Source organism: Urocitellus parryii, chromosome 15 (genome assembly GCF_045843805.1).
Source record: "Urocitellus parryii isolate mUroPar1 chromosome 15, mUroPar1.hap1, whole genome shotgun sequence".
Taxonomy (NCBI): Eukaryota; Metazoa; Chordata; class Mammalia; order Rodentia; family Sciuridae; genus Urocitellus; species Urocitellus parryii.
Window position 1 is genome coordinate 15930786 of NC_135545.1, and position 24700 is coordinate 15955485.

Consider the following 24700-nt stretch of genomic DNA (forward strand, 5'->3'; position numbering starts at 1 on the left):
TATATTCAGAATAACAAAGTCTGAATGTTTCTCCCATGAAACAATGCTGTTTATCTTTTTTTTTTTTTTTTTCTTCATGAGCATCACCAACGTTCTATCTGTAGTTTTTTTTATACCAGGTATCATATGATGTAGCAAAAAGGAGATTAGTCTAAGTCCTTCCCACATATTATTAACATTTCCCCCATCAACACACAGGATTATTTCATGTTCAATAGGAAAGAAGTGATCATGGAAAAATTTCTTAACATATTACTCTTACATGGTCTTTAATACACTGCTTAATGGTAAGGTCTTCAGAAAGTTAATGTCTTTCAACAAATAATACTGATGACAACAATGAATATAAAAACAATGATTAACATACAGCAAATATGTATTTATTACATGGCAGGCACAATTTTAAGCACCTTGTCTCAACTCATTTAATCCTCGAGAAGTATTATGAGGTAGGTATTATAAATATCTCCATTTTATAATTTCCACTGAGAAATACATCTATAAAAACAGGGCTGGGGTGGCTGGGGTTGTGTCTCAATGTTAGAGCACTTGCCTGGCATGTGTGAAGCACTGGTTTTGATCCTCAGCACCACATAAAAATGAATAAATTAAACAAAGGTATTGTGTCCATCTACAAAAAACAAAACAAACAAACAAACAAAAAAACCCACCAACAACAAAAAAACAGGGCTGGGCATGGTGGCACACATCTGTAGTCACAGCCACTTGGAAAACTGAAGCAAGAGTCACTTGAGTCCAGGAATTTGAGCCTAGTCTGGGCAACAGTGACATCTTGACTCTCAAATAGAAACAGTATCAGGAAGGGTAAGTAACAAACTGAAAATGACTATTTTTTTGGAAAGGGGAATGAATAGAAGGATGGCAGTCAGTGGATATGTTTTCCTTATTTGTAATGTTTATAAAATTTTTAATAAGCAAAACATATTCATGACTTATTTCTACATTAAAATAAAACACATAGTACAGATATGCTTAGAGAGAATTTCTATGAGGGACATGCATTTTTGCATGTATCGTGGCAAAATAGATGGAGGAAAGTACAATGTCCATTAGTAGGGATTTAATAAGAGATCATAGTAGCACAAGGAAACATCAGGAAAGTGTTTAAAAATCCCTATTTATTGAGTGGAACATCTTTTATGAATATTTTTACTAAAAGAAATCCTTAATTTTATAAGAGCTAAAAGGAACAAGCCACTTAGGCATGGTGGTATATACCTGTAAATCTCCAACAACTCAGGAGGCTAAGGCAGAAGGGCTTCAAGTTCAAAGTCAGCCTCAGCCATTTAGTGAGACCCTGTCTCAAAACAAAAATAAAAAGGGGATGGAGATGTAGTTTAGTGGTAGAGCACCCCTGGGTTTAATCCCCAATATCATTTTTTTAAAAAGGCATCTTCAAAAATAAAAAGGTTACTTCTCTCAGTTATTAGAGATATTTTAAAAATAAAGGCATTTTACAAAACATGATGTAAAAACATCTTTATAGTCATAAATTTAAGATAGATTAAAATATCAATAATGTAAGAATTATAGAAATAAAGGAAAAAAGAAAATGAAAATCAGGGGATTATATGTGTGCATGAATTCTATGATATATAAGAATATCAGAAAGGTCAAGTGTTATTTTTTTTCAATATTTACTAGACTGAATAATCTGAATTCAAATGAAAAATGAATTTTTATTAAAAAGCTTCCAAAATATATTCTATTTATATTATGTATCTCCAGCATGATTTTTCTTCGACTGAATAAGCTGTAGTTAATAAATAAATGTTTCTACATTCTTATGTATGGAAGGGTTATCAGAAAGATAAATTCTCTGATAGTCAAAAAGTTTTGAGCCATAATCAAAACCTTCCCACCCATTTTATATATTCTGGTTTATCACCAGTACAGATTTTGATGCTGAATAAGTTGTGAACTATAATTAAAGTTCTTTCCACAGTCCTTGTATTCACAGGTTTTCTCACCAGCATGAATTCTGTGATGACTAATAAGTTGTGAACTCTGCGAGTAGGCTTTCCCACAAATCTTACATTCATAGGGTTTCTCACCAGTATGAATTCTCTGATGTCGAGTAAGGTCAGATCCAGAACGAAAAGCTTTTTCACATTCTTTACATTCATAGGGTTTCTCACCTGTGTGGATTCTTTGATGTTTAATAAGTTGTGAACTCTGACTAAAGGCATTGCCACATTCCTTACATTCATAAGGTTTCTCTCCGGTGTGAATTCTCTGATGCTGGGTAAAGTTTGAACTACTGCTAAAGGCTTTCCCACATTCTTTACATTCATAAGGCTTCTCTCCAGTGTGAATTCTGTGATGTCGAGTAAAGTTGGAACCACTACTAAAAGCCTTTCCACATTCCTTACATTCATAGGGTTTCTCACCAGTGTGAATCCTGTCATGTCGAGTAAGGTCTGAGCCACAAATAAATGTTTTCCCACATTCTTTACATTCAAAGGGCTTCTTGCCAGTGTGAATTTTCTGATGATGAGCAAGTCTTGAGGGATGTCTAAAGGCCTTGCCACACTCCTTACACTCATGGGGTTTCTCAATGGTATGAATTATTTGATGTGTAGTAAATTCAGAGTCATGTCTAACATTTTTTCTATATTCTTTTGTTGCACAGTATTTTTCTTTATTATCAATAAGTTGCTGTAATGTAAAGGATGGGTGTTGACTAAAAGTGGGCACATCTTCATGGGTGATTATCAGTTCACTGAAGTGCCTGTCCTGAGAGCCATGCTGTTTCTCAAATTGGCCATTACAATCCCAATCATCTGTGAGACTAGAGCACTGAAGGTCATGTCTTGTCAATCTTCCCATTATCTCCCACTGGGCTGATTCTATTTCATAAATTTCTTTCTTCAGAAATAACTTCTTGGTCTCACATGTTGATTCCAGGACTGAAAGAAAATACAAAAGCACTCACTCAACATTTTTATTATTTGGGAAGAATGAAACTTCAATTAAAACGAGTGAATTAAACTGAAGTTTAAAAAAAATGGATGAGAAAAGAAGACAGGAAGGGGGCTGGGGATGTGACTCAGTGGTAGAGTGCTTGCCTTGCATACTGAGGCACTGGGTTCAATTCTCAGCACTGCATATAAATAAATAAATTAAGTAAAGGTCTATCAACAATTTAAAAAAATGAAAAAGAAGATCACACAGGAATACTGTCAAATATGTGGCACATAGTAGGTAATTAATATTACTGTGGAATAACATTCTCAATTAAATAAGGAAAAGAGTTTAAAATAACACAAAATCAAATGGCAATGTATCACACTGAAACTTTTTTTTGATAGTTGTAAGGTATTAAATCTGATCATGTCCCTTGAAATTTCTTCTTTGGCTTGTACATTACTTAGAAATGCATTTTTTAATCTCCAACCATCACTCTGTTATTGATTTCTAGCTTAATTCCCTTATAGTGTGAGAATAGATATTGTGTGATTTCTGTTCTTTTAAATTTGTCAAAAGTATGTTTTATACCCGAGAGTGTGTTTGATCTTGATGAATATTGAATGTGAGTTTGAGAAGAATGTATATTCTGCTGCTGTTGAATGTAGTCAATAAATGTCCATTATATCCAATTAAAAAAAATCTGATCATGATAAAAGTAGAGGACAGATTAGAAACAAATACTTTTTACCACATTCTCAGTAAGACTAAGAGACATGGTATTGATAAAATAAAGCAAATTATTAGAAAAAAATGATGTGAGATACCTACAAGTTAGAGTCATGATAGCTAAAATAAAACCTTAAAACAGACAATAAAAACTATTAGCAGAATAGAAATTGTCGGTGTTTGTCCCTTTGCAGAAACATCAATTCAAACAACTAGACATGTCTGAAAATACCCTCACAATTGCTAGGCAATCAAGATGAAAGATTATAATAGCTGAGTAGAGTTTAGAAATAAGAAAAAAGATACACTGAAGAGGGTAGGAAGACGGTGTTATATTACCTATGTCACCTTTTTGCAAAGCCCAGGCAGTGAAACAGGACAGAGACAACATTTCAGGGAAGGAACAAATTGAGTATCTGACTTTACTGCAGATGGTAACAATAGGTCTGTCCCAGTTAATCCCAGCACCAAATTGGCACAAGGCTTTAAGCCCACATCATTGACAGACTAACTCCTATGGCCCCAGGTTCTAGCTGACTCACATAGGCCCAGACTCCAGGCCAGTCCAAGTGATAGCCAATCTATGCAGACCAATTAAACAGGCCAGCACCCTCGTGGACCCAACTTCCAGGCCCACCCCAGCAACAGACCAGTCCTATGACCCCAGGCTCCAAGCTGGCCCACAAAGACTAATAACTCAGGCCCATCCCCATATAATCAGGTTGCAAGCCTGTCCCCACAAGAACTTCAGACCTGCCCAGATGTACCCAGGCTCCAAAAACACTCCCATGCTATGGGTTCCCAGGCCTACTCATGTGGAAGCCAGCACTAGGTTAATCCAGGACCCAGGGCCCCCATGTGTCCAAGCTCCAGACTAAACCCAATGGACCCAAATGACAAAACCACCTCACAGAACCAGGAACCAAACCACATAGACATCATGAAAAAACAAGGGAGGAAAGTGCCCAAAACAAATCAAGATACTACAACAATAGAATCCACAGATAGCTCAGTAGGTGAAATGTCAGAGAAGGAGTTCAGAATATAAATAACTGAAATGATTTGAGAATTAAAGAATGACCTAAGTGAGCAGATACAGGCAAAAATCAATCACTCCAATGAAGATACAGGTTGCAAGAGATTACTTCAAGAAAGAGATACAGGGGCTGGGGATGTGGCTCAAGCGGTAGCGCGCTCGCCTGGCATGCGTGCGGCCCGGGTTCGATCCTCAGCACCACATACCAACAAAGATGTTGTGTCCGCCGAGAACTAAAAAATAAATATTAAAAAAAAAAAAAAGAAAGAGATACAGATACTGAAACAAACAAACAAACAGAAACCCTTGAAATGAAAGAAACAATAAGCCAATTAAAAAACTCAATAGATAGCATCACCAACAGACTAGATCATTTGGAAGACAGGACCTCAGACAATGAAGACAAAATATACAATCTTGAAAATAAATTGACCTCACAGTGAAGATGGTAAGAAACCATGAATAGAATATCCAAGAATTATGGGATACCATCAAAAGATCAAATTTAAGATTTATTGGGAGAGAGGAAGGTTCAGAGATTCAAACCAAAGGAATGCACAATCTCGTCAATGAAATAATATCAGAAAATTCCCCACGCATGAAGAATGAACTGGAAAATCAAATACAAGAAGCCTATAGGATACCCAAAATACAAAACTACAAAAGATTTACACCAAGACACATTATAATAAAAATGCCTAGCACACAAAATAAGGATAGAATTTTAAAGGCCTAAAGAGAGAAAAATCAGATTACCTATAAGGGAAGATCAATTCGGATCTCAGCAGATTTTTCAACCCAGACTCTCAAAGCTAGAAGATCCTGGAACAACATATACCAAGCTCTAAAAAATAATGGATGCCAACTAAGAATCTTAAATAAACAAAAATGACTGGTAATACAATTCAAGTCTCTTTCAAGCCTTTTTGATAAATTTTTACACAAATATATCTAAGTTTTCAGACTTTTGTTTATTTTGTAGTTTTTTGTTTTCCATTTCTCTTCACAAAGTCACATAAATATTTTCTTTAAAAGTTTTAGCATTTTATACATTATATTTTAATATATAATTAATCTGGTATGTATATATACATTGCCTGTGACATGAGTATATTTTACTCTCTTATAATTAAAAAAAAAACATTACTCAAGATTCAAGGATGAAAAAGATCAATCAGGGTAAAAATTGTTTAATAAGGTATTTAAAAAGGTAAGGGTAAGATTGAGGGAAACCAACAAATTTTGTGAAGCACCTTTCCTTCTGTAGACTTGGAGAGGTAGGAAATGAAATAAGAGAGAGCTATTTTTTAGGAGAAGGCCACCAAAAGCATGAAGAAACCAATTCACAGTCTAATAGAGTCTTATAGGGAAGAATAAAGCACCCAGCTTTACTCTTGTATATTCTAAGTTCATATCTTTGGTGTCCCTTTCAGATGGATTTCAACAAAAAATAACACTTCATTGTCTGAGGTCCTGTTTTCCAAGTGATCTAGTCTGTTAGTGATAAGGGACTCATCATGCAGTCTACAGCATATCTCTCACCAAAAGGTAAAAGATGGAGAAAGGAGCCATTGGTTACATGAGGCTACTGAGTATTTGAAATGTGTCTAGTCTAAATTGAGGTATGGTATGTGTTAAATAGACATTAGATTCCAAAGAATTACTAAGATAAACAAAATGAACATGAAATATCTTACTAACAATTATTTTCTTAGCAAATTATGTTGGTAATCCATTGGGTTAAATGAAAATATATTAAAATTAATTTCTCTATTTGTTTAAAAAGAAGGAAGTGAAGGAGAACAAGGTAACATATTCTGTTTCTTGACTGTAGTACTGTACACATCCAAAAATGTTGTCATTTTTCATATTTGTGTTGTCAAAATTCATATAACTATAAAACTAAGTAGGGTAAATTGTACCATATGTAAATTATATCTCAACAAACATGACAATAAGGGGCTGGGGATGTGGCTCAACTGGTAACAGCTCGCCTTGGCATGCACAGGGCGCTGGGTTCTATCCTCAGCACCACATAAAAATAAAATAAAGATGTTGTGTCCACCAAAAACTGAAAAATAAATATTAAAAAAAAATTCTCTCTCTCTCTCTCTCTATCAAAAACAAACAAACAAACAAAAAATGACAATAAAAAGAAATCTAGTTCATGAAGTGTTTTAACAATATTGGGTACATAATAACCACCTGATAAATATTATGGCTATAATTATGATTCATTAAAACAACCAGCATCAGGCTGTTTCATAGTGGGGTAGGGAGGGGGAGCATGGGATGAATAGACAAATTCTAGATACGGCAGAGGGGTGGGAGGGGAAGAGAGGGGGCATAGGGTTAGAAATGATGGTGGAATGAGAAAGACATCATTATCCAAAGTATATGTATGAAGATATGAATGGTGTGACTATACCTTGTAAACAACCAGAGATATGAAAAATGGGCTCTATATGTGTAATATGAATTGCAATGCATTCCTGTCATATATAATAAATCAGAATAAAAAAATAAGAAAAAATAAGAAAAGAAATGCCAAGAGTTTTTTTTTTCCAAATAGAAACAAAAGGACATTCACAATGTGAAAATACAAAACTCACTATAAAGGTACAAACAGTCATATTTAGAAGACTCTAATAATATACCAGTAGTATATAAATTGCTTTTTTACTTAGTTAAAAGACAAAAGTATTAAAAATAACTAAGCCAAGTTTAGTGGCACTTACCTGTAGTCCTAACTACTTGAAAGGAGGATTACTTGAACCCAGCCTAGGTAACAAAGTAAGACTCTGTCTCAAAAATAAAGACACAAATGCCAAGCATAATGGCGCACACCTGCAATACCAGCAGCTTGGGAGGCTGAAGTAAGAGGATCTCAAGTTCAAAGCCAGTCTCAGCAACTTAGTGAGGCCCTAAGCAACCCAGACCCTGTCTTAAAATAAAAAATAAAAAAGGGCTTGGGAGGGCTGGAGTTGTGGCTCAGTGATAGAGCACTTGCCTAGCATGTGTGAGGCATTGGGTTCCATCCTCAGCACCATATAAAAATAAATAAAATAAATTTATTGTGTCCACCTACAGCTAATAATAATAATAAAAAAAAAGGTTGGGGATGTGCTCAGTAATTAAGCATCCCTGGGTTCAATGCTTAGTACCACTCCTCCACAAAAAAAGGGGAGCGAGAGAGCACATATCCAAGAATTATATGAGAAAATGCATGTAGAAACTATTAAAATATCTACTCCTTATGGCACACTGTCTCCCATGAGTTTGGCTTCTATCCCCAACTGCTCAACCTACAATTCTTTGCCATACCTTTGTATTCTGTAGACTTCTAGACACTGGGGCACTTAAGGGTGCTGTCATTGCCTTTAATACATACTCATGCCCCTAGGTTATCTCATCCAGTACAATGCTGGGTACTTCTATAGTGAAGGCTCTCCAAATTCTCCAAACCTGATTTGACCTCGACTTACGTATAAAATTGCCTATATGACATTTATGCTATATCCAATTAGTATCTTGAGCTTAACACATACAAACCTGCCCCTGCTTTTGCAACACATGTTAGTACAACAGTAAATACTGGTTAAAAGTATGATTGAATCAGTAAAGATTTGGAGCTCCTAGATCCAAAATGAAAAATTAGTTAAAGAAAATAAGTATTTGGTTGTGGGAAGCCACTCTGAATGACCCACGCCTTCATCCTGAAGCAAGAGGCTCTGACTGATTACTACATTTCCTGGTGACTTAGGCGTTGTACCAGCCTAGGAAATAGAAGGTGTGACTTCTGGAGCTAAATTCACCTATTCCTTTGTAATACTAACCCTTTGCCCTGTTTGGGAATAGAATGTTCCACGGAAACGCCCTTTGTGTGTCTCCTTCTCCTGCTTTGCCTTTGGGCATGGCCTTCCTAGATGTCAGTCAACCTGCTGACAGCAGATGTCAGGAAGCTAGACTCAACCCCCTGAAACTTAGCCCCTTGCCTCATTTGAATGGCTTCTTCTCAATAAAAGGGTTCAGCATGTGCTCGCTCGCTCGCTCTCTCTCTCTCTCTCTCTCTCTCTCTCTCACTTTCTGTGGACCCTTAAGGTCAGAGGAGCCATCACAAGACCCAAAGAAAAAGGTGTTTGTCTGTATTGTGTGGTTATTTCACGTAGACCAGTTCACCTGGAGTGACCCTGAGTATTTTAGTCATGAGGAATGTGACATTTGGCAATGTAGGAAAACATATATTTCAGGAAACAGTGGTGTTTTTACAAGACTAAATACAAGAGGATGAGAAGCTGGGAAGAAACTGGATCCAAAATATGGACAGAAAGGAATATCATTAGACAGGGTGGAAGAGAGTACAGGCTAGTTAGAATTAGGAGATAAGAGCAGAAAAGCAGACAAAGTGAGTTATGTAAGGGGAAAAGGTAAACTTCTTTGAAAGCTTATGCACAGCTGGACTAAAGATTTTGAGGGGAGCTTTTCAGAGAGCATGTCAAAGAAGCAGTCTCTCCACTAACCAACTGGATCTTTACCTGCTGTGCCTCACTTACCTGGCCATTGGCCTCTTGTCCGCTCTCTGTCAACCAACCAGGGCTCCTTTCCTTGCTCCAAGTAGGAGATCACATTTGGTTTAGAAATGGAATGTCCTGCTTACAAAAGAAGTAATGACACAAATGTAGAATGAGAATTGACTCAGATTTCAAGTCTACTCCTTGTAGAAAGACATGACATTTTAGGAAGGATCAAAGAAAGGATGTAGGACTCCAACTGGTCTATGAAAGGTAGGAGAACGTTTCATACTGGAGGAAACAAACCTTCCAAGGGCAGAATCTGAATTATTATGGACAGATGTCCTTACCCATTGAAACCAGGTTGCTGTAATTCTCCAACATCACATCTCTGTATAAATGTCTCTGATCATCAGTCAGGCATTCCCACTCCTCCTGAGAGAAGTCTATGGATACATCACTGAACATCACTGACTCCTGGAACAACAACCATGTATATGACTTGATTAATAAAAAGAAATGTTTTGTGTAGGAGAAAAAGATTAAGGTAGCAGAAGTGAAATACAGTGAGCATATGAATGTCTGGGATGCATATAGAGGACTGTAAAAAATGAGCACAACAGGATCATTGTGCTTCCATGTCATTCTATTTTCTCCAGACAAAACTCTCTGTTTAGTGGGATATTTTTATCATCTGAACAAGGGTGGGAAGGTACAAAAATCCAGCCAAGATGAGTATTGTAATTAATGGAGTTGTGTTCACAATGCCTTGCATGATACCTGACATACAATAAATCATGAATACTATGTGATCTTTTTTTTCCCCTTCTCTCAAATAGATAAGAGTAAAATTTCAGAATAAGGGATAAAGACAGAACATTAAAAGCATCCAAAGGATAGCAGGTCATATAAAAGGCATCAAGAATCAGAGGGCCAATGGAATTCTCAAGAACACTCTAAAAGCAAGAAATAATAAGAACAATTCTTCAATATCCTGGGGGAGAAAATGAATTCTGACCTAGAATTCTAAAACCAAACTCTCTACTGTGTTCTGAGTATTTAAAAATGACATTTCTAGAGATACAAGGACTCAAATACAATTTCCTAGGAAAACTACTGGAGGATATATTCCACCCAAATGAGGGAGTCAACCTGAAAAAGATGACATGGGATTCAGGAAACAGGTAAAGAACACTAGACAGAGTGTATGGGGTGGGGTGGGGGGGATCCAGGGAAAGTGATAAAAGGAAAGTCTTAGGAAAGCTATGTCACAGGTCTAGAGAATAACCAGATCAGATGGGAGTAGGAGACAATGGAATAGGAAGGAAGTTTCTATGTTCAAAGGGAACTGATGTGTTCCTGATAGAAAACTTATTGACTGTGGCATGTGGCAACAATACTGAGAACTCTTAGCTATAACACAAACAACTAAACAAGTAGTAGAAGAAACAATTAACCCCAGGGAAAATGAAAGAGTATATTAGAATAAAGCCATAAGATGGCTTGATAGAGAATAATTTTTTCTTTTTTGGTACCAGAGATTGAACTCAGGGACACTCTACCACTGAGCCACATCCCCAACCTTTTTTATTTTTTATTCTGAGATAGGGTCTTACTAAATTCCTTAGGGTCTCACTAAGTTGCTAAGGCTGGCTTTGAACTTGTGATCCTCCTGCCTCAGCCTCCAGAGCCACTGGGATTACAGGCATGTGCCACTATGCCCAGTAAGAATGATATTTAAGGCCATGATAACATTACATGTAATGTTATCATGGCTTTAAATAAAGTCAGGCTTTTTTCCTGACTCTGTTTTTTCTTAACAGAGTCAGGAAAAATGAAAAGTAAAATATGGGAATATGATGTCCCTTTTTATTTTGAAGTGAATCGAGGGATCATTAATATAACAAATTTATCAAAAGACAGCAATTAAACCATATTCAAGAGTTGAAGTTGGGCACAGTGATACATGTCTGTAATCCCAGTGGCTCGGGAGGCTGAGGCAGGAGGATCTCAAGTTCAAAGCCAGTCTCAGCAACTTAGTGAGGCCCTAAGCAACTTAGCAAGACCCTGTCTCTAAATAATATATTAAAAAGGGCTGGGGATGTGGCTCTGTGGGTAAGCGCCCTGGATTCAATCTCTCATACCAAAAAAACCAAATAAACAAACAAAAAGTTAAATGCAGATGGGGCAGGACTGGAAGAGTTTTACTTCACTTGAAAACATATGTAAATGGCTTTAAAAATATTTTATAAGTATATTTATTACTCACTGATTAACATTCTATTGTAAGGATATAAATGTTAACTTTTTTTGCCTTCAATTAAAAAATTAGGCCAGAAGTGATCTTTAAAGACCTCCTTGACAATGGCTCGATATTAACCATCCACTGTCCAATTTTAAGTCCCTCTTGTTCCTGAGTTATAGAAAAATGATGGTGGATGATCCATATTAACATAATGGTATTATCGATTTTTCCCTCCAGTATTGGGGACTGACTCAGAGGCGCTAAACCACTGAGCTACATTCTCAGCCCTTTTTATTTTTTATTTTGAAACAGGGTTTGCTAAGTTGCTGAGGCTGGCCTTGAAATTGTGATCCTCTTGTTTCTACCTCCCAAGTAGCTGGGATAACAACCATGTGCTACCATGTCCCACTTGATATCAGTATCTCATGGATGCATACTGGAGTATTAGAGCTTTAATCAATCAGCAGTTATTTTCCCAAACCTAAAAATCTCATAAACCAGGAGAACTTGCCATGTACTAAGACTGAAGTTGAACAAAACCATTACAAAAATTCTTACTGGAAAACCAAGGTTTGTGGAGATAATTAGTGCTTCTCTCTATGTGCCCTAGTTACTCACTTCTTTCCCATTCAAATGTCCAGGCAAATTAGATTAATTCAATATGAGGAACATATTTCTGTACTATCAGGATTTGTGGAAGAAGTTGGAGATAGGAAATGCTGGAGCACTTAGTAAGGGAGCATGTAAACATTGTTTTAAAAAGGGGGAAACTGTACCCAGGTACAGTAGTGCATACCTGTAATCCCAGAAGATTTGGAGGTAGGAGGATCACGAGTTCAAAGCCAGCCTCAGCAAAAGCGAGGCACTAAGCAAGTCAGTGAGACCCTGTCTCTAAATTTTAAAATATAAAATTGGGCTGGGGATGTGGCTCAGTGATCGAGTGCCCCTGAGTTTAATCCTATTACCTGGCCCCGCCACCCACTCCCACCCCAGCAAATGGAGGCAACTATAAAGGGTACTGGATTGTTTAGGAGGAAATGGAGCTCAGGTCCTGAAAGGGGAAACTGGTAACCAATGTAAAAAACATTAAACCTGATCTAGGTCAGACTTTTGTTGTTGTTAAAGAGACAGGATTTCACTATGTTTCCCAGACTAATCTTGAACTCCTATTCTAAAGTGATCTTCCTCCCTCAGCCTCCCAAGTAGCTGGAACTACAAGCACTTACTACTGTGCCTGGCTTTGGGTCAGACTGTTTTTTTTTTATTTTTTAATATTTATTTTTTAGTTGTAGATGGACACAATATCTTTATTTTATTTTTTTGTGGTGCTAAGGTTTAAACCCAGAGCCTCGCGTGTGCTGGGCGAGCGCTCTACAGCTGAGCCACAACCCCAACCAACCCAGTCAGACTGTTTTTACATTAAATAATTTTTCAACTAAAAAAATGATGAGGAGTTGGGGTTGTGCACTTCCCACACAGTGTGAGGCCCTGGGTTCGATCTTCAGCACCACATAAAAATGAATAAATAAAAAATAAAAATACTGTGTCCATCTACAGCTCAAACTATAAAAAGAATGATTGATAAACCATTTTCTGATGAAAATTTCATTTTAAAATTCTGTTTAAGGGGCTGGGGTTGTGGCTCAGAGGTAGAGAGCTCGCCTGGCATGCATGAGGCACTGGGTTCAATCCTCAGCATCGTATAAAGTAAAATAAAGACATTGTGTTCACTTATAACTAAAAAATAAATATTAAAAAAATTTTTTAAAAATTCTGATTAAAAGTTCTTTAGAGAAATATGGATGCCTAACTGTTATCTACAACTTAAGAGTATAAAAATTAAATAAGATTATGTAGCCACTTCTTTTTTCTATAACTATTACCAACAATGGAAAAAATTTTAAACTGGCCTACTAAATACCCTTTCTTTTACAGAAGAGTAAGAACACTTTGGCACTACTTACAATTAGACTGTCTAAAAGGAGTTTGTTTTTTTTTTAAATAAAAAGCACCAAGATGAGAAAGCAAATGTTCCTCTGTGCTAGAGGTAAAAATGTTTCTATCTGAGCAACAGGAAATAGCATCTCACCTGAGCCATGGCTTTGATATTTGTTGAAAGACCTCTGGGTTCCTCTTTTGGAAAGCGGTAGAGCTGGGAAAGGCAAAAGGAGAGATATGAGATCCCACTTGCCTCAAAGCTCCCAGAATGAAAATCTCCCCTCTATTCACCCCACACAAATATTTGAGAGCTATCAATGAGAAGAATGGGCAATCTCCTATCACCCCCAACTCCCAAAAGACAGTTCTATTTGGACTACAACAGGAGGATTTCAGCAAGATAAAGATGGCCTAAAGAATATATGTTTGTGTACATGCAAACATACACATATACAAGGATATAAAATTCTTTTACTCTAATTATAGAATATTATACATACTATTATAGACATCACTATTTTTACTGGTTGGAATTCATATATCTTAAAATGAATCCCAACCAGTACACATTATGATATGTAATTGTCTTCATAATCACACTGCATTTCATTGAATGAACATATCTTAATTTTTCAACTCATCTGTAGTTAATGATCCTTTGGTTATTTCCAGTCTTTCACTATAATAAACAATGCTATAATATATATCCTGTATGTGTATCATTTTACTTGTACCCTATGTTAATGGGTAATTCCTAAAAGTAAGTCAACAGTTTTCAACTGTCATGTGTAACTAATTAAAACAAATTTAAAAATTAATAAAAAATAAATACACATTAAAAAAAACAGTTTTCAGTAAGCTTGGTTAGTATGACTAGGTCCCAAGTCCTAACAAGAAAAAATAATCCTACATAGTTTAAGAGGATTTGCAGGATAACAGGTCTTGATTTAAGATAATTGAAACCCATAGGGCTAGGGATACAGCTCAGTTGGTAGAGTGCTTGCCTTGCATGCACAAAGCCCTGAGTTTAATCCCTAGCAAAACACACACACACACACACACACACACACACAAACACACGATAATTGAAACCCAGAAAAGCAAACAAAATAATATTGCTGACCCAAAAGTCCCATGTCTTCTGCCAACATCTGTGAAACTGTGTCATACTAACTTGTTAGCTGACACGCAGGGTCAAATTTCAGATACTTTACTGTTCTTGACAGAAACTGTGATTTTTAAATTGGAATTGAAGGTATGGGTTTGAATTTGTAGGCTTTTTAAAATTTTTTTAAGAGAGAGAGAGAATTTTTAAAATATTTTTAGTTTTTGGCGAACACAACATCTTTGTTTGTATGTGGTGCTGACGATTGAACCCAGGCCGCACGCATGCCAGGCGAGTGCGCTATGGCTTGAGCCACATCCCCAGCCCGAATATGTATTTTTAAAATATATAAACAGCCAGGTGTGGTGGTACATGCCTATAATCCCAGAAGCTCAGGAGGCTGAGGTAGGAGGATCATGGCCAGCCCCAGTAACTTAACTAGGTCTTAAGCAATTTAGCGAGAACTTGTATCAAAAAGAACAACAAAGCCAGGCATGGAGGCACATGCCTGTAATCCTAGAGGCTCAGGAGGCTGAGGCAGAAGGATTACAAGTTCAAAGCCAACCTCAGCAAAAGCAAGGTGCTAAGCAATTCAGTGAGACCCTGTCTCTAAATAAAATACAAAAAAAGGGCTGGGGATGTGGCTCAGGTGGTTGAGTGCCTCTGAATTCAATCCCTGGTACAACTTCCCTTCCACCAGCCAAAAAAGAAGAATAAAAAGGGATCAGTGGTAAAGTGCTCTAGGTTTAAATCTCTAGAACAACAAGAACAACAAATACATATATAATGTACAAACATATATATGTAAACACATGTATATGTATACCAGATATAAATGCATGTAGCAAAATTTATATACATACATATATATGTATATATGTGTGTGTGTGTGTGTGTGTATATATATATATATATATATATATTTTTTTTTTAAGCTCTTTCTGCTGACTGAAATCCAGCAGGGGCACACCAATGCCCAGATCTTGGTTTATAAATTCATTCTCCGATAAAAGAAATTAGGGGTCCATGAAGAAATTGCTGATTTCAGGGCTGGAAGAGGGAAAATACCAGGTAAGTTTTGAATAGTGAATGGTGCTAGAAAGTAAGAAAATGCTCATTTTTTAAAAATGCATTGAAAGGACACAGGATCAAACTTAAGTAACTCCTAAAGGCCAAAATGGGCTAAACTCTGGGCAGCAAAATGAATAATGATAATAATGGAATAAAACTCAGAGAATAAAATAAAATATATATCCAAGAGTCCATAAATAATTAAATATACATGAGGAATAGATAGTCCTTCCTTACAGTAAAATTCAGATTAAATGTAGAAGGATAGAAATCACCATTAGTCAAATATCATAATGTTCTTATAGATAAGATTCATAAATTGGGGGTAAAATTAATGGGCAAAAACATGATGAGAAATAAGATTTTTGCACAGTCCTGAAGTGTCTGTCTCCCCACAAGATATTACTTAAGACAATGGGAAGAGCAGTGATTTTATCAAGTGATCAAAGAAACACTATTTTTAAAAAATTTTTTTAGTTGTAGTTGGGCACAATACCTTTATTTTATTTGTTTATTTTTATGTGGTGCTTAAGATCGAACCCAGAGCCTTACATGTCCTAGGCAAGCGCTCTACAGCTGAGACACAACCCCAGCCCCAAGAAACACTATTAATACCAAAATACAATATCACATAACTCTGATACAACACATTGAGAAGAACACCACCATTTCAGTGATCTTTTTGCCAAAAATGCATACTCTTAAGTTTAACCATGAGGAAATATGAAGGATGAGCCTAAATTGAAAAAGGCATTCTATTAGAAGGACAAAAACAATTCAATCTGCTGTTGTCTCAAAGATGAAGGGGACCATATCAAGGAAATGGAACCTTGGTCCTAGAACCTCTAGGACCTAAATTCTTCTAACAACCTGGATGAACTTGCAAACAAAGCTTCCCAAGAGCCTCCAAATGAGAGGACAGTCCAACTGATACCTTGATTTTAGTAGGGAGGCCCTGAGTAGAAGACTTAAGTGATGAATGGCTGTGCCCACTGACTTCAGACCCATGGAATTGGTTTTGGTAATTATTTGTAGTAGCAATAGAAAACAATTCCTGTATTATATTTAAAGTCTTTACTATTCAGGGTGTTTTCATTTTGGTTTTTCTGTTATTTATAACTGAAAGAGAAATTACGTATACTTATGTATAGCCTTCCCCTAAAAATTAGAACTTTCTCTCTTTTTCATTCTTCTTTCTTTCTCTCTCTCTCTCTCTCTCTCTCTCTCTCTCTCTCTCTCTCTCTCTCTCTTTCTTTCTTTCTTTCTTTTTTTTTTGGTACCAGGGATTGAACTCAGGGGCACTTAACCAGTGAGCCACTTCCCCTGCCCCTTTTTATGTTTTATTTTGAGACAAGGCCTTGCTAAGTTGCTTAAGGCCTTGCTAAATTGCCAAAGCTGGTTTGAGCTTGAGATCCTCCTGCCTCAGTCTCTTGTGCTGCTGGGATTACAGGCACAAGCCACCTCAACCAGGTAGAACTTTCTATTCTTACAATCTATTGAATGTTTTGCCTTTTGGATGGAAGACTGCAATTTTCCTTCTGTTAACTGAGTGGCTGTCAAGAGTGAGACTCTGGGCTAGTCAGTTTATAGATTTCACTCCAATCCTCAGATCATCTTTTATGTCACAGATAAAAAACAAATGTTGGTAGACAAGCCCAGCAAACATTGCCAGTGATAAGCAGAACAAGAAATATTACTTCAAAAAGGAAACAGGTTTATAAGAAAATAGTTTATTTTTTAACCTGCCTATAATACGAAAAATGTCCAGGATTTCAGGAGCCAGCTATAGGACAGAAATGTTTTTATTTCAAAGGGTTTTGACTTTCAGGCCACAAGCTGAAGTATGCAGTAATTAAAAACAAAAGAAAGAAAGGAAAAAAGTCTATCAAATAACTGGCCAATATTGTTCAAAATCATCTTCATAACAGATATAAAGGGCTAGCTGGGGGCAGTGGCACGTGCCTGTAATCCCAGCAGTTTGGGAGGTTGAGGCAGGAGAATCTCAAGTTCAAAGCCAGCCTCAGCGACTTAGTGAGACCCTGTCTCAAAATAAATATAAATAAATACATAAAAAGGGCTGGGGATGTGGCTCAGTGGTTAAGTGCTCTTGGATTCAATTCCTGGTACCAAATAAATAAATAAAGAAATAAGGGCTAAACAACTATGTGAGATATGGGAAGGCTAATGGACAAGACAAAATAAACCAATAGGAGACCTTTGATTAGTTTCTGGAATAGAAAAGTACAATTAACAAAATTTAAAATTTGAATAAGTTCAATAAACTAGTTAAAAAATTTACATCAGTATAAATTTCTCAGTTTTCACAATTGTACTATGTAGGCAGATGGGTGAAGAGTACATGGGAATTCTTTATAGCACTTTCACAGTATAAAAATTAATTTAATTAAATATTTATTTTTAGTTGTAATTGGACACAGTATCTTTATTTAATTTATTTATTTATATGTGGTGCTGAGGATAGAACCCAGGGCCTCGCACGTGCTACATGAGCACTCTACTGCTGAGCCACAACCCCAACCCTGAAAATTAAATTTTAAAAATTAAAAAGGAGGGCTGGGGTTGTGGCTTAGTGGTAGAGCGCTCACCTAGCACGCACCAGGCCCTGGGTTCGATCCTCAGCACCACATAAATGTAAAATAAAGATATTGTGTCCACCTAAAACTTAAAAAAAAAAAATTAAAAAGGAGAAAGTGAACAAGGTTACCTGAACAGTCACTTCAAAAAAGAGGAGATCCAAGTGGCGAATAAACATAGAGAAAGGTGCTGAACATCATTTATGCATCAAGGAAATGCAAATTAAAACTACTATAAAATTTAACTACACAATGAACAGAATACATAAAAGATTATAATACCAAATAATGGAGAGTATGTGGATCAACTGGAACTTTCATAAATTGCTGGGTTGAACATAAAATGGAACACCATATAATCTAGCAATTCTACTTTTAAGTATTTGCCCAACAAAAACATGGTAGACTTTTCATTGAAGGAAAATAATGGGCAATAGTCTCAAATTCAGAACTACTAAAATATCCATCAAAAGTGTAATCAATTAATATATTACAATATATTCCCAAATGCAATGAGAAATAAGTACAATTACATTTAACATTTGTGAATTTCACAAGTATAGAGCAAAATAAGTCAGGCATAAGAATGAATGCTAGCCGGGCGTGATGGCACACACTTCTAGTCCCAGCAGCTTGGGAGGCTGAGGCAGGAGAATCTCAAGTTCAAAGCAACGTCAGCAAAAGTGAGGCATTAAGCAATTCAGTGAGATGCTGTCTCTAAATAAAATACAAAATAGGGGTGGGGTTGTAGCTCAGTGGTAGAGTGCTTGCCTAGTACATGTGTGGTTCTGGGTTCGATCCTCAGCACTACATAAAGATAAATAAATAAAATAAAGTTATTAAAAGTTATATTAAAAAATAGGTCTAAGGATGTGGCTCAGTGCCCTAGTGCCCCTGATTTCAATCCCCACTACCTCACCCCCCAAAAAGCCTGGTGCAGTGAAATCCACCTGAAATTCCAAGGACTTGGCAGGCTGAAGCAGGAGGATTGCAAGTTTGAGATTAGTATCTGCAACTTAGCAAGACCCTTTCTCAAAATTTAAAAAGGGCTGAGTATGGTCTGAGGTTGTGGCTCAGTGGTAGAGCTCTTGCCTAACATGTGTGAGGCACTGGGTTCGATTCTCAGCACCACATATAAAATAAAATAAAAGATTCATCAACAACTAAAAATATTATAAAAAATAAAAAGGGCTGAGTATGTAGAGTATGTAGCTCAGTGGTAAAGTGCTCCTGGGTTCATTCCTTAGTATCAAATAAAAACAAAAACCTACTGGTGACAGAATTCTGAAGAGTGATTGTAAATCAGAAACGACAGAAGAGGCATCACAAGGGACCCATGTGGGATCTTGGCAAAGTTCTTAACATTGATCTAAGAGATTGTTAAGCACCAATGTAAAAAACATTTATATGGAGGTGCAGAGATCCAAGACCTGGAGCATTGGTGGTGAAAGATAGCTCTTTAAGTCTGCATTTTAAAAAATAGCCTCCAATAAAACTACATTGCAAAAAATGGGAAAGAAACAGAATCGAAAAAGTAAAAAAAGTTGACAGAGACTGAAGAATTTGTAATAGGAAAAATACTAGATTGATGTGTCATAAATGGAAAGAGGGAATTATTTTCTGAAGTGGAAGGGATTTAGAGATGCTGACAATACTTGGGAACCTGAAGAAAATTTAGATCGTCCAGAACTGACACATTTTTTAATTCTCAAAAAGCTTGTAAAGAGGGGCTGGGGTTTTGGCTCAGTGGTGGAGTGCCTGCCCAGAGCATGCAGGGTCCTGGGTTCAATCCTCAACACCACATATAAATAAACAAAATAAGGTATTGTACCCAACTACAACTAAAAAATAAATATTAAAAAAAAGCTTGTAAAGAAAAAAATGGTACCAAAAAAAGAACTTTTTTAATATTTATTTTTAAGATTTTTAGGTGGACACAATATCTTTATTTTATTTTTATGTGGTGCTGAGAATTGAACCCAGTGACTCACGCATGCTAGGAGAGCGTGCTACCCCAGCATCCCCCCCAAAAAATCTTTACCTAACAATGAATCTGATGATAGCAAGCCAAAAAGAAAAGAGAAGCCACTGACAAACCAAGAGGCTTCGCCGGAGGTCTTGATCCTGAGCAAATAACTGGTCCCACAGATAGCAGTGGAGAACTGATGTTTCTCATGAAATGGAAAGATTCAGATGAGACAGCCCTGGTGCTGGCAAAAGAGGCAAATATGAAGCGCCCTCAAATTATAATTGCTGGGACTGGGGATGTGGCTCAAGCGGTAGTGCGCTCGCCTCGCATGTGTGCGGCCTGGGTTCGATCCTCAGCACCACATACAAACAAAGATGTTGTGTCTGCCGAAAACTAAAAAATAAATATTAAAATTAAAAAAAAATTATAATTGCTTTTTTAGTAAGAGAGACTAACTTGACATTCTTGTCCAGAAGATGAAGCTCAATAATTGTTTGTATTGTTTTTCATATGTGTAATACATAAAATATGGGTTTGGGGTTTTGCTTTACTAGTATGAAAAATAACTACATTCTAATGAAAATCAAGTTTGATATATTGGTTTTGAAAATAGTATTGGGGCAGTTGTTGGGTTTTATTTTATTTTTTTTGTTTTGCATCAATAGCACTAGTTACTTTGAACAAATAAAAACTTTCTTTAGTTGCATCCTTTATCAGGAAAGAACATTTGATATGATGGTATATTTCCTATGCTTTTCTAAAAGTTGGGGAAATTTTCCATAGTCATTACTCAGAACTTGTTTTTAACTCATATACCTAAGGACCATTCTGGGGTTTTTGTTTTTGTGTGTGTGTGCGTATACACATGCACATGCGTACATAAAATGCTTACATAACGGTTGGTTTTTATTTTTTAAAACATTCACCAAAACAAAAACCATGGGTGGTAAACCCATGTTCCTGAGATTTCATCATTCTGTGCAACCTAAGAAATAAGTCACTTCAAGTTAAATTGAAATTTTTTCTGAAACCATAACACTTCAGGTTAAATAAATGATTCTATAGTTAACTGGACAGTTTAAATTGGATAATTAAAAGCAGCCACAAGGTGGGGCTGTGGGGATGGGAAGGATGGTAGAATGAGACAGACATTACTTTTACCCTATATATGTATGATTACACTTACTGGTGTGACTCTGCAACATGTACAGCCAGAGGATTGAGAAGTTGTGCTCCATTTGTGTACAATGTGTCAAAATGCATTCTACTGTCATCTGTAACTAATTAGAACAAATTTTAAAAATCCAGCTGTTATGTATAATTATAATGTGCCAATAAAAAAAGGAAAATAAATAAGCCAGGTGTGATGGCACAAGCCAGGCATGGTGGCATAAGCCAGGCATGGTGGCACTCACCCGTAATCCTAGCAGCTCCAGAGGCTGAGTCAAGAGGATCTCGAGTTCAAAGCCAACCTTAGCAAAGGCGAGGTGCTTAGTAACTCAGTGAGACCCTGTCTTTAAATAAATACAAAAAAAAAAAAAAAAAAAAAGGGCTGGAGATGTGGTTCAGTGGTTGAGTGCCCCCAAGTTCAATCCCTGGTACCAAAAAAAGAGGAAAGAACTAAATTAAACATTAAAAAAAGAAAAGAAAAAGCCATGTTAAATATACATCTAAAGTAACATAAATGCAACAGTTTTATTTGCAAAATTCTTGAAAGGAAAAAATACTATTACTCAACAACTTGGGCACCCAGACAAGTAAACTAGACAAATCCTAGTTTGTCTTAATTACCAAGACTTAAGCGAACATTTTAAGGATTCCTTTAATTAGCCATTCCTTTTTTAAAGTTGAAATCTGTGTAATAAAAGATCATAATTCATGGAATGTTTTAGATTTGGCTCATGGAAGCCTGATCAGATGACTAGAGATGCTGGCAATTTACAACCTGCTCACATAAATGAGCGACAAAATTTTTAATCTAAATTTTTTTTTGACTTGCATATTTTTTTTGACTTGCATATTTTTTCTCTATCCCAAATCATTCCTTACATGTAGGTAGGTTCAGTCTTTTCAGTATTCGGATTACTGGTTCAATACAAGCCAAGAAAATAACTTTGTAGTAATCAGAATGTTACCAAATGTATATTATTTACTTTATTGTAAGTACTGCTGAACAATGGTCAATAAATATTCCTTTTAAAAATTTACCCAATATACTATATATCTACTCATAAAAATTTTTTAAATTGTTTTTAAACACAGCTTTAATCATGTTTTGATGGGAAAAAAGAGCAATAAGATGTTTTAAACATTGCTGTGCAAGTGTAAATGTGTGCATTCACTTTGGTATATATTTTGCACCATTTGGTAAAGTGCAAAATATCGTTTGATGAAGCAATTCCTCTGGTGAACAAGCATGTGTACCCTATGTAAAAGAATGTTAGTGGTAGTGTAACAAGGATTTAAACTCTTTACTTTTGCCTGCAAATGTCCAATGGATGGCTAAAAGTAGGATTAAAGACTTGGCATCTCTGTTTCCATTTTACGTCCATCTCCTTTGCTTGTGGTAACCTTGGATCCAGAAACAGGGTCTGATCAATACATATATTGTGATGAATTGAAGTTAGCTCCCCTCCATGTGAAACAGTAACTTTCATATTTTAGATAAGGTTCTGCCTTGTCCTGGGATAATGATGGACCAGACCATGTCTGGTCAAGACCACATGCTCTGTCAACTGTTGAAAAGCCTCCAGTTATCTAACTCTCAAACCTTGCCCTCATTTACCTTTTTTATAAAACGTCAAAGTCACTGTCAGTCCCTTAAAGACAGGGCAAAGGACACCGGTCCCGTTGTCTTCTCAGTGTAGCTACACTGATTAAAGTTCTTTCATGATTTTCTCCATTACCTTTTCCTTTGTTTTTTTGGGGTGTGTGGCTAGAACCTGAGTTGTTGGATCCCCAGAGTCAAGCTTCTGGCCTAGAGTATGGTAATAGCAGCATTATTTATAAAATAAAAAAACTAGAAATAGCTCAAATATCCTCCATTATTAGCAGGGATGAATAAATGCAGTATACTACACAACACGCCAAAAAAAAAAAAAAAAGGAGAAGAAGAAAAAACTGAATGAACTATTGTATCTAATATGAAATATTCTTAAGAACATTTGAACAAATAAATAAATATAATAAAAGACAAAGGATATCATGATAACATGCATATTAAGTCCTAAAACTAGAATATAGTGCTTTGAGGTACCATTGAGTTACAGGAAACCCACTCCCCAAACCACAGGCCACACACCCAGAGTCTCTAAAGGTGCCACAGGCACAACCGAACTTTTACCAAGAGGACGCTCAAAGTTACATCTGCGGTCACAGACACCTGTACCCTGGTCACAGTCAAAGTCACACACTAACCACATGCACACACACAACTACAACCACACAGTCTGCATCTGTATTCCCACCTGTACTCTGATGCATGTGCCCACAACGTCACACAATCATACACTACAGAGGAGACAACTCCGAAACGCCCAGCCAGTCACGAGCGCCCAGGATCGCACACAATGCCGCGCGCGGTCCTAATGTCTGTCTCTCACGCAGCAGGTTCTCCACTCCGTGTGACCCTTAGACGGAAATACTCAACAGTCTGTTAAGACCACACGATCGTTCTTCAGAAACTACCACACACATAATAACAACCACACAATTTCAACCTCAACTCCTCCGCGGCACAAAGACAAGCCTCGGCGTCAGCCCCGCCCTCCTCTGGGGATCCTCACCTCAGGCCTCCCAAGCTTTCCAGGCAGTAAAACACTCCACAGCACTGGATTAGCTGCTGGTGAAGCCCCCAGGGAACCGCCAGCGCGTGACTTTAAGGCTGAATTCCCGCGAGAAGGAGGTCATGCTGAGTAGTGCTCTGGGAAACACAGTTAGAAAGGCAACCAGAGGTAGACAAGGTGGTTCCGTGTTTCAGGATTCCTATCAGCGATTAGCTGCGGCCACCAGAAAGGATTGCACACTTTATTGAAACACACTGCGAAGGCCTGAGTCCTGCATCAGCCTCCAACCCCGGCTCCCAAAGAAGGCCGCTCCCATGCGTTTGACATGGGTTTTACTTTCCGCCCCTTTCTTACTATTGGTAGGAACCGGAGAGCCTCAGGAAGAGGAGGGCAAGTTTGCCTAGGAAGGTAGTTCGCACCGCTGAGCCTTCTGGGAAATGTAGTTCCGAGCAAGGCAGAGGCTGTGGGCGCACCATTCAAAAGTTATCTAGGGGCTGGGCGCCCACCTGTTATCCCAGGGCTTGGGAGGCGGAGGCAGGAGGATCAAAATTCAGACCTCGCACCAGCGATTTAGCGAGGCGCTAAGCAACTCAGTGAGACCCTGTCTCTAAATAAAATACAAACTAGGGCTGGGGATGTGGCTTACCAGTCCAGTGGTCCTGAGTTCAATTTCCCGTCCCCCCCCCCCAAAAAAAAGAAGTCATCTCAAGAGATTAGCCTCTGCTTTGCCACTCCCTGGTGACTGATGCCTGGGAAGGCTAGTGGGCCTAGGAGGTACTCGGGCACGGT

General features: G+C 37.2%; 1 protein-coding gene and 1 pseudogene across 2 annotated transcripts; one reads left to right on the plus strand and one right to left on the minus strand.

Moving 5' to 3' along the window:
• Positions 1 to 1720: 1720 nt before the first annotated feature.
• LOC113176879 (uncharacterized) lies at positions 1721 to 23989 on the minus strand. Of its 2 annotated transcripts, XM_077793057.1 has the most exons (5): positions 23912 to 23989; positions 13539 to 13601; positions 9555 to 9681; positions 9247 to 9342; positions 1721 to 2930 (listed from the first exon to the last, which is right to left on the minus strand). In XM_077793057.1, the coding sequence occupies exons 2-5, from the start codon at positions 13545 to 13547 to the stop codon at positions 1906 to 1908; spliced, it is 1257 nt and encodes a 418-aa protein (XP_077649183.1). In that variant the 5' UTR covers positions 13548 to 13601; positions 23912 to 23989; the 3' UTR covers positions 1721 to 1905. The 2 variants fall into 2 exon arrangements, with proteins under 2 accessions (XP_077649183.1, XP_077649184.1); XM_077793058.1 differs by lacking the exons at positions 9247 to 9342; positions 9555 to 9681; positions 13539 to 13601; positions 23912 to 23989 and adding an exon at positions 5450 to 5504.
• LOC144250299 (chromobox protein homolog 3-like) lies at positions 18446 to 20616 on the plus strand (annotated as a pseudogene).
• Positions 23990 to 24700: the final 711 nt, after the last annotated feature.